This window comes from Barbus barbus (genome assembly GCF_936440315.1).
Source record: "Barbus barbus genome assembly, chromosome: 43".
NCBI classification, from domain to species: Eukaryota; Metazoa; Chordata; class Actinopteri; order Cypriniformes; family Cyprinidae; genus Barbus; species Barbus barbus.
The window spans coordinates 12,119,524-12,129,437 of record NC_136721.1 but is presented as its reverse complement, the minus strand read 5'-3'; the positions used below and the strand labels follow the sequence as shown (position 1 = coordinate 12,129,437).

The 9,914-nt window shown below is 35.4% G+C and overlaps 1 protein-coding gene across 1 annotated transcript; it reads right to left on the bottom strand.

Moving 5' to 3' along the window:
* Positions 1 to 488: 488 nt before the first annotated feature.
* On the bottom strand, positions 489 to 5,402 carry LOC306862353 (acidic fibroblast growth factor intracellular-binding protein B). The gene is made up of 11 exons (XM_079405117.1): positions 5,044 to 5,402; positions 4,667 to 4,754; positions 4,358 to 4,556; positions 3,934 to 4,051; positions 3,060 to 3,160; positions 1,925 to 2,058; positions 1,525 to 1,633; positions 1,381 to 1,444; positions 1,012 to 1,098; positions 810 to 907; positions 489 to 728 (listed from the first exon to the last, which is right to left on the bottom strand). The coding sequence occupies exons 2-11, from the start codon at positions 4,749 to 4,751 to the stop codon at positions 659 to 661; spliced, it is 1,065 nt and encodes a 354-aa protein (XP_079261243.1). The 5' UTR covers positions 4,752 to 4,754; positions 5,044 to 5,402; the 3' UTR covers positions 489 to 658.
* Positions 5,403 to 9,914: the final 4,512 nt, after the last annotated feature.

Sequence of the window (9,914 nt, the reverse complement as noted above, 5' to 3'; positions counted from 1 at the left end):
GCTACGACTTACGAGAATACTTTTTGTGCACAAAGAAAACAGACTTTATTCAACAATTTCTTCTCTTCCGTGTCAGCGCATTCACAATAGAACCCCATTATCTTTGCACATAAAAAGTATTCTTGTAGATTGGACTATTTTAACAAGGTCCTTACTACCTTTCTGAGCCTTGAACGTGTCAGTTGCGTTGCTGTCTATGCAGGGTCAGAAAGCTCTCGGATTTCATCAAAAATATCTTAATTTGTGTTCCGAAGATAAATGAAGGTCTTATGGGTTTGGAACGACATGAGGGTGAGTAATTAATGACAGAATTTAAATTTTTGCGTGAAATATCCCTTTAATATTAATTTAAGGAACCTTTTTTCCACTATAAGGAACCTTTAGTGCATTGGAAAGATTCCATGGATTTTAAAGGTTCTTTATGAATCCATAGATGCCAATAGATAACTTTTATGTATTACCCCGAATAACAAGCAACAAGGCAGATTTGTGGACAACACTTTTTTATTACTTAAGTTAAACCTACTGTACAAGCATACTTTGATATACAAAGGGAGCTGAGGTAGCAACATTTATAAACAAGAGGGCGACTGGCTTGTTAAAGGTTTGAAGAAAGATTTTGGTCAAGCTAACTGGAAACCAGCGATGGAAATATGTTCTAGTCATGGTACATTTTCAGGATGCAGCTTTTGATGACACCCATGTATCTGTCCCATATTACTTGATGCCTGAAGAAAAACAAAATGTTTAGAATTTTTTTCAAATATGAGAAAGAGATCACAAACACACATAAATGCAAATATACTAACCTGAAAGCCTCAAGCGTGTGTACAGAGCTGCTGTAGTGCGTGAGGAAAAGTCTGAGATCTCCGATTGTCCATTTATCTGACCGGCATGGTTCAATGAACTAACAGAAGAAGTGATAATCATTCTGTCACACTCAACCTGGGAGTATTCAAGGACAAATATCACCTCATAGCATGTAATTTATCTACTGTGTCAGTGCATTACCTTCTCCACAAGGTCGATGAACAGATCTCGGACATCTTTGGTGTGTGTGAGTTTTGAGGCGATGTTAACTAGAGCTCTTGACAAGTTCTGAATTCACCCACAGCAATAAGCACCCATGTAATCCAACATGAATAAGACACATTAATAAACAAAAATATGTGTATATTACTCCAGTCTTCAGTGTCAAATGATCCTTAAATCATTCTAAAATACTCATTTGGGCTTTTTAGGGCTCTCTGATGAATATAAAGTCTACAAGGATTTATTTGAAATTGAAATATTTTATAACTTTATAAATGTCTTTAGTGTCACTTTTGAACAATTTAAGTATGAAAAATGTTTACAATTAAAAACATTCATGCTTCTCACCTTAAAACTGGCCTCCATCTCACTAAAGACTTTAATTTTTCCTCTAAGCTGTGCACATACCAAGCTATAATGTTTGCAGAGAGAGATATTTTAGAGATCATCAGCATTACACATAATAACCATCTGAACAAATTATTTGCATGCCTTTTGTGTTGGTCCAGCATGTCCTTATCACTAACCAAAACTTTCAAGTCTTTCAAGTCATGCAGAAACTCTTTTTCTAGATCAACATCCATGTCTTCCATCACGTTGTCTAAGTACAGAAGAAGGAAAACAAAGAGCATGAGAATGCATACACGTTGCTGTGATGCATTTCCTTTCAAATTAATTTTGCTTCATTACTATTACCTTCTCCCAAATATTTCCCAATTTTGGCATTGTCTTACTTAAATTTTACTCACTTTCACCACTATTGTACAAAGACACTCACCAAAGATTATCTGATTGGTGGAATATTATGCAATCTGACAGTTGTGGATGCTGTAGTAATGTAAATGAAAGAATTTTACTTGTGTGAACTTCATCTTTAAGGTGAACATCTTACCAACTGCTCCCACAGTCCAGTAGCTGGTGAGCTGACCAGCGCAAAAGGCAAAGTCCTGGAAAGACAAGTATTGTAGCTTTCTCTTCCCTGCCTCAAAACGGCTGTTAGCAAAGAACACAATGGCAGCATAGTCCCTGCAGAGAGACATGGCTGAGTCAGTGCGAGGACAGGGAGAGTGTGAAAAGAACAGAAGAGAGCGTATGAGGAGAAAGATGAACGGAGGAGAGAGACCAAGCAAAACAGTAAGAGGATGAACACAACAAAATCATAAGTTTAAAGGAACACGCCACTTTTTTTTGGAAATAAAAAACTATAATCATAATTAATAGTTTAATAATCGAGGCGTAATAATCAAGGAACAACCATGGGTGCAGCAGGCTCAATGATATTATGCAGTGCCTGAAAGTAGTCACCAGCTAGGTAACTAGTTATGATATAGCTGGGGACTACTTTCAGGGGCTGCGTAATATCCCTGCGCCTGCTGCACCCATGGTACAGCAGCAAAGTTTCTTGATTATTACGCCGGAATGAGAGTATAGTTCCTAGCCATATCAGCCTAGAAAATAGCAACTTTTCATTTTCCATCGGTGTTAGTGCATGATGTAACTACAGAAGACTCCAGCTTTAAATAGGAAAATTATCGAAACTCTTTAGTCATTTTTGAGCGAGATGCTAATGGTCTAATCCGATTCAATTATCTATGCTAAGCTACGATAAAAGTGCTACCGCCAGACCGGGAGATTGGCTGAATGGATTCAAAAATGGTAAAACTCAACTGTTTAACTCTAGGGGAGTTGTAAAATGAACATATTTCCAAAAAAGTGGAGTGTTCCTTTAAGATGTGCCTGTGTGTTCTCTAGGTTTATGATTGCTTTCAATTAACTCTAAAAGCTTTCACTGGTGAAGCTGGTTGTATTAAGTCAAAATAGCACACATGCATTTACAGTATTGAAGTGTATAACCTCTTGTAAATCATCTTTATCACAAGAACAGGTATGAAATATTGTGTCTGGCTCATATTTACGTCCCCTGAATTGGAAAGCTAGAAATGGTCATACATTTCAATAGGTGGGACAGCTGCTTTTTTATAGCATTAGCAATATGCTTCATTTGGCCACATGTGTGAAAGTCTCACCTAGCCAGAACATCAGACAGGAGAAAGTGACGCTGTATGTTCTCCACCAGGGGGCCTTTTAGCTCTTCCACCACTTTAAACACACGCTTGAAATTGTCAAACTGAGAAAATGGTAGAAAGGTTAAAACAATTAATCTCCTTGCTAATGAATGAATGAATAAATAAATAAATTAATTAATTAACGAATGAATGAATGAATTAATATTAAATTATTTACAAAATATAATATTATTATTTAATATTTAAATAGTGTACACAAACATTTCTGTAAATAAATATGTGAATAAAATAATAACAATTATTTAATATTTATAAGTACTGTACACCAACAACATTTCTGTACATAAATATAGGTAAATATAATAATAATAATTTAATATAAGTACTGTACACTGACAACATTTCTGTAAATTAATATGTTAATAAATTAGTACTAAAATAATAATAACAATTACTATGCTGTAATCATTCTAAGTACTTGACACTGAGAGCATATTTGTAAATAAATATGTGACCACAACAATACTAATATTTAATTATAAATAAACTAAATACTAATATACTAATAAACTAAATTATTTCATATTTAAATTATTTCTAAGTATTGCCCAATGAAATTTATTTAAATAATACATTAATAAATTAGTACTAAAATACTACTAATAATAACAACAAAACAATTTTTTAGAAAGACAATCAATCATTTTTATAATAAAAGTCTAAATCATTTAATATTTAAGTACTGTGCATTGAAAACAAATTTGCAAATGAATATCTATGTATACAATAATGATAATAATAAATATTAACATATCTGTAAAACAACATTGCTAATAATGCAACATTCATCCTTTCTTTGGTGAGTGTGCAGCACCTGTCGACGACAGCTCTTGAGCGCAATCCCAGTCTTTGAACTGATGTCTTTTTTGGTCCCTTTGGAGAGTTTCTTACCCAGCACCTCCCTGGCAAACGCATTATCAAACTCATAATACCTACATGACAAATATTGCACAAAATAAATAAGCTTAGCAAAACAGTAATGATTCCCCTATCTCAGGGGTAGGCAAGTTCGGTCCTGGAGAACCGCAGTCCTGCAGATTTCAGCTCCAGCCCTAATCAAACACACCTGAACAAGCTAAGCAATGTCTTGAGGATTATTAAGGCTACAGGCAGGTGAGATTTTTTCAGGGTTGGAGCTGAACTCTGCAGGACCGAACTTGCCTACCCTTGCCCTAACTAAAAACTAAAAAAAGCAACAGCTCTATAAAACACAGTTGCAAACTTGTATGACCGCAGACCTCTCGATAAGCATGGTTTGACGGTGAGGAGGGATCTGGAACAGAAGCTGATTGGCCACTTTGGAAGGGGACTGGAGGAGCCGCTCACACATCTGGAATGTTCTGAACTGGTCCATGGTGTCGCTGTGCAGAACTTCTTCATTGGCTTCACACTCCTGCAAGGCACCTGCTTCCATCCGTATTCTCACTGCATCTGTCACTATATATCAACATAAAGAATACATCATTACCTCAAGTGTTAAACATAAAAAGCTTGCACTAAGTGCGTATAACAAACTCATATGCAATATATAGAAACCACTTATTAACCTGTGTGTCCATCCAACCACAGCTGGTACACATCTTCATCCAGGACAGTGGTGTTCCCCACAAACACATCTAACTCCATAGACATTTTCTTAAAAAGCATAAAAAATAATATTTCAAATGATATAATAAAACATTGCTAAAAATAACTTGATATACAGTGGTCAAACATAACCTTGACTTGTAACAACACATGGAATCTCCAAATGGATTTTTACAGTGCATTTGCTACACAAACTGTTGTAATAAACTGTTTATATGTAATAAGTGTTTTTATAAGATGTGCAGAGATTTAAAAAGCAGTCTAAAATGAATGATACGTGAGAACTGTAACCTGCTTACTCAGAGAAAGATGATGAAAACTGATTGTTAAAACTTACCGTTTATTAATGTTTTGCACTGAAAAATCAGTCAAAGAAGACACCGTTAGCTGATGTTAAAACACTGCAGAAAGTAGCGTCTGCGATATCGCGCTCTAGGACGCATCTGCGAGCTGAGCAGAGCTTATTGCGCAGTTACCATTCAAAACACGCACTGCTGATCTCTTTATGCCCTTTATGCAGTAACACAACAAATAATGCCAGTATTATCTATAAACGCTGACTGATACTGTATTATGTGCAAAGCTGTCAAACTCCTCACAATCGTCTGGATCCAGTTTCTGGTTTAACCCAAGCTGAACTACATTCACCATAGACACTGCCCTCCGTCGAGCGCTCCCTCAGCGCTATTGAGCGTCTGCTAATGTGTGACTGCCACCTGCTGTTAAGGTATAAACAAAGACTGTCGTGACCAAAACAAAAAATAGATAAACAAAATGTGCAGAAATGCATAAACCTAATGGCTGTATTATTTGAATTTTGTGCTTGTGTAATGTTTCTGGCTCAGACTTTAAGGCATTTTTGATAAATTAAATTATCTTTAATGTTAATACTTAACTAAATCTGTACATTACCAAACACACAAAGTCTTGAACCAAGAATTATGTTTGCTTAGGTATTCATTTTCTCCCAAAATCTCCACCCCAGTTATTATTAGATGTAATGTTAAAGTGGAGCTTCAGCTGGTGTTAAATAATTGAGTTATATTTTATAAAAATAAATAAAATTGTGATATTGTGAATGAAACATATATTTATCAAATGTGATATATTTCACATTTTATATTTTCTGTGTTATTAAATATTAATATAATAATATTTAAAATTATGTTTAATATATTTACCGTTTTTATAATATTTATAAAAAGTATATAATTTCCATATTTTTTAAGAAGCTATATACTACCTTTCAAAAGTTTTAAAGTTGTATTAAAGGGCTGAACTGGCAGTAAAGGCTTATTGTTACAAAAATTCAGTATCAGATAAATGCTGTTCTTTTAGCCTATATTTTCTATTAATCAATATATAAAAAAATCCACAAAAATATATTAAATAGCACAAAATTTTACAACATTGATAATAAAATGTTTCTAGGGCAACAATTTCTAAATGATTTCTGAAAAACGCTGACGACTGGAGTAATGGCTGCTGAAAATTCAACTTTGCCATCACAGGAATATTTATATTTTAAAATAAATTTAAAATAGAAAACAGCTATTTTAAATTCCAATAATATTTAACAAATACATATTAGCTAAATCATAAAAATAATTTATGGAGCTGGCACCCAACCAAGGCCCACACCTGTTGCTACACCCATGGTACAAAAACATTTGCTAGAGAAACAACAACATTTTGAAACTGTGGTTTATTATGAAAAGATGTAAAACAAATTGTGCATGCAAGATAATAATTCTCAAGGTATCACTGAAATAGAATTTAACATTTCGCTTTCTTTAACAAATATAAGCTTATAATGTTATATAATCCACAGCTGATCTGAACCAGCAGACTCAGCACTAAACATGACCAGCATCAGTAATTATTCTGGGTTTAGGTCATTTAACTTGCAGATGGGCATATGTGCCTCAAAAACCAACTCCAGCCTCTCTCTCTCCCTCTCAAGAGCAGCGATCTCTTCCTCCAGTTGAGTCTTCACATGCTCCAAATGATTCGTCTCCTGAAAGAGAAAGCACAAGCTCAGGACATGCAGCTAATGGCTAAACATGGTCTAACACACAAATAAATACTAATCTCACATTCTGTAACGTGTCTATAAGCATCCGACGACGGTCCCGACACCTGGCAGCTGCTACTCTGTTCCTTTCCCTGCGGATCCTTATCCTGTCAAGTTCCTCAGAGGACATCTATAAATGCCGAGAAGGTTTTAGCAAGGCAATTCCAAATTTTATTTAAGAACCAAGCTTCAGTCTAAAAGAGTGATGGTGCTGCCATCTTATGGTTGATATCAAGAAAACATACACACAGCAGTTCTACCCAATTCCAAATATGCTGTTCCTGTTACTCATCCACTGGCACCAATGACAACATGATCCATCCATCTGAGCCTGCTCTTTAAGATTCCCGCTCAAATATTACAGCACTGACTCACTCCACATGTCCCTTTGTGATTCAGGTGTGAGTCATGTCACTCGTTTACCATAAATGAATGAATCACCGGAACCCCTCAAGTTTACTTTCACTATTTTCTGCATTCTAAACTCTGAAAATATCAGAAATACCAATAACTTACATGTTTGTTAGCATATCCTACTGAACTGTCCCCCACTGCTCCATTACAGGACGGGTCAGGACTGGAGCACTGTGCCAAACAGGGGCAGTTGGGCATGGTGGTGGGTGTGAATGAGGAAAATGTTCCCATGTTGGTCTCTGATTGGGAAAGTAGTGAGGACTGCAGAAGCCACTGAAGATCTGGACTAGATGCAATTACATCAAGATTTGGGCTGGATGTAGTGCCCTCAGTAAGATTCTGCAAAAATTATATAACAAAACATAATAAAATAAATACATGAAAATAAATAAATAAAAATGCAACAATTGTTATAATTATACATATTTAGGCTCAAAACAATTATAAGAATTTTTCATATTTAAAATACTTAATTATTGCCTGTTCTATTGTATTTCTTCTATTTCATTTGAAAAATAAATGACACCAAATATCTTAAAATATTAAATAAATAAATACGTACGTGAAGAGCCGTTGAGTTCTCCGGGTCCATCCATGCTGGAGAAATTTGGGAGTCATACATACGATAATACGATTCTCTTCCTTCATCATGATTCATTATGATCAAACCCGATCCGTATTCTTTGAGTTCATATTATTTCTGTTTGTTAAGTTCGCTTAAACCCATCTCCCGTGCTGTTAATTGCAAAACAGGCCCACAAAGGCACAAATTCGGTAGGAGCAAAAATGCCAAAACTATCAGAGCGAATGATGAAAAAATAAATCAAAACACGTGCTACAAGTTTTCTTAAAGTGTTTCAGCGCCTCCTCACACCCACTCCCTCTCTCCTCCCCATCTCTGGGGCATCTATCTTTTCCAATCTACCGCCTTTTCTCCTCTGTGGCCACTAATGTGTCTCTAATGACTTTTACCTATGAAGACCTTCTTGTCAATAGCGCAAACTAACTCACCGAAATTATATTCGCTAGGAAACGAATGGTTTGAGAATCCTTGTGGGTTGAGAGCTACAGAAGCGTCCATAGCTCACACCCTTCACATGTTGAATTTCACTCACAGACATCTTTTGCCAAGTGACGAGTAGGTTTGAAATGTATGAATAAGCGAACCGTCGCAGAACTGGTAGGACATCCGTGAATCACTGCACTGGGTAGAGAACAGATACATGCCCCATTTCATGTTTCATGGCGGGCTGGTCTGTATTGTATTCAAGAATACATTAAAATGAGGGAAAAAAATAATATATATATATATATATATATATATATATATATATTTATTTCTATTTTTTTAAATAAAATCTGTGCATCAGGCATATATACACTATATTGCCAAAACTATTGGGTAACCCCCTTCTAATGAACAGGTTTGACTACTTTAGTAATTTCCATAAGTACAATGTTTAAGCATATAATGATATTCTAGGGAACTGCGTGCTTCTAATTTTATAGCAACAGTTTGGACAGAACCCTTTTCTAGTCTAACATGACAATGCCTCTGTGTATAAGACACGGTTCAAAAAGACATGATTGATTGAGTCAGTGTGGAAGAACTTGACTGGTCTACAGAAAGCCGAGTCCTAATCCCAGCTGAACTCCTCTGGTGTGACTTTGAATGCAGACCTTGAGAAAAAACCCATCACCAAACACCAATGACTTGTACATAAGTATACAGTCATTTTAGACACTTTCAAAACTGTTTCAACAGAGATTGAAATACAATTTTTAAATACATGAACTATGTTTTCATCGTTGTTGCCACAGTTTTGGAAGTGCATTCTTCCCATATAGTGTGTGTAGTCATTGGTGTTTGGTGATTTTTTGGCTCAAGGTCTGCATTCAAAGTCACACCAGAGGAGTTCAGCTGGGATCAGGACTCGGCTTTCTGCAGACCAGTCAAGTTCTTCCACACTGACTCAATCAATCATGTCTTTTTGAACCTTGCCTTATACACAGAGGCACTGTCAGGTTAGAACAGAAAAGGGTCCTGTCAATGATTTAATGAAATTTTTTTTTTCTTTAGTACCTTTATTTTTAAATATTTATCATATATATAACTTTTATCAACCAAACCAATTGTTTTTAGATCACCGTATCTGTGTGTCAAGGTTATCTACTTTGAAATGATCACACATTTTGTTGGTCAATATAGTAACCCTAAAAATGTTTTGAAACACAAACACACACGCGCACGAGGTGCACACCTGAGGTGGTAATGTTGCCACAAGATTTAGCGGAATTACCATTACACCTCAGATGTGTTATTTTCTAATATTTCAATAAAAATGGGTAGGGAACAACAGATAGAGTCAATTATTCCACTTATACTAAAGTTGCTACACCTTAAGACATTGTTCAGATGTTGCATTTCAAGTTATTTGTCAAGTTTGTGTCCTTAAAATGCTCTTGTTTGTAAGACTACTTTCTTATTCATCTCATTCCACGCCTCTTTTGACAATTCCTAAATGTAATTTCAGATCTAATCATTATTAGAGAGTGTATCTCTCAACAGTGCTCACACATTATCATCTAATTAGATTCAAGCATTTAACAGCCCCATAGTATAATTTCAATTATACTAAACAAGAACGTTTTAAGGACAAAACCTGACAAATAGCTTGAAATACAACATCTGAATAATGCCTTGAGGTGTGGTAACTTTA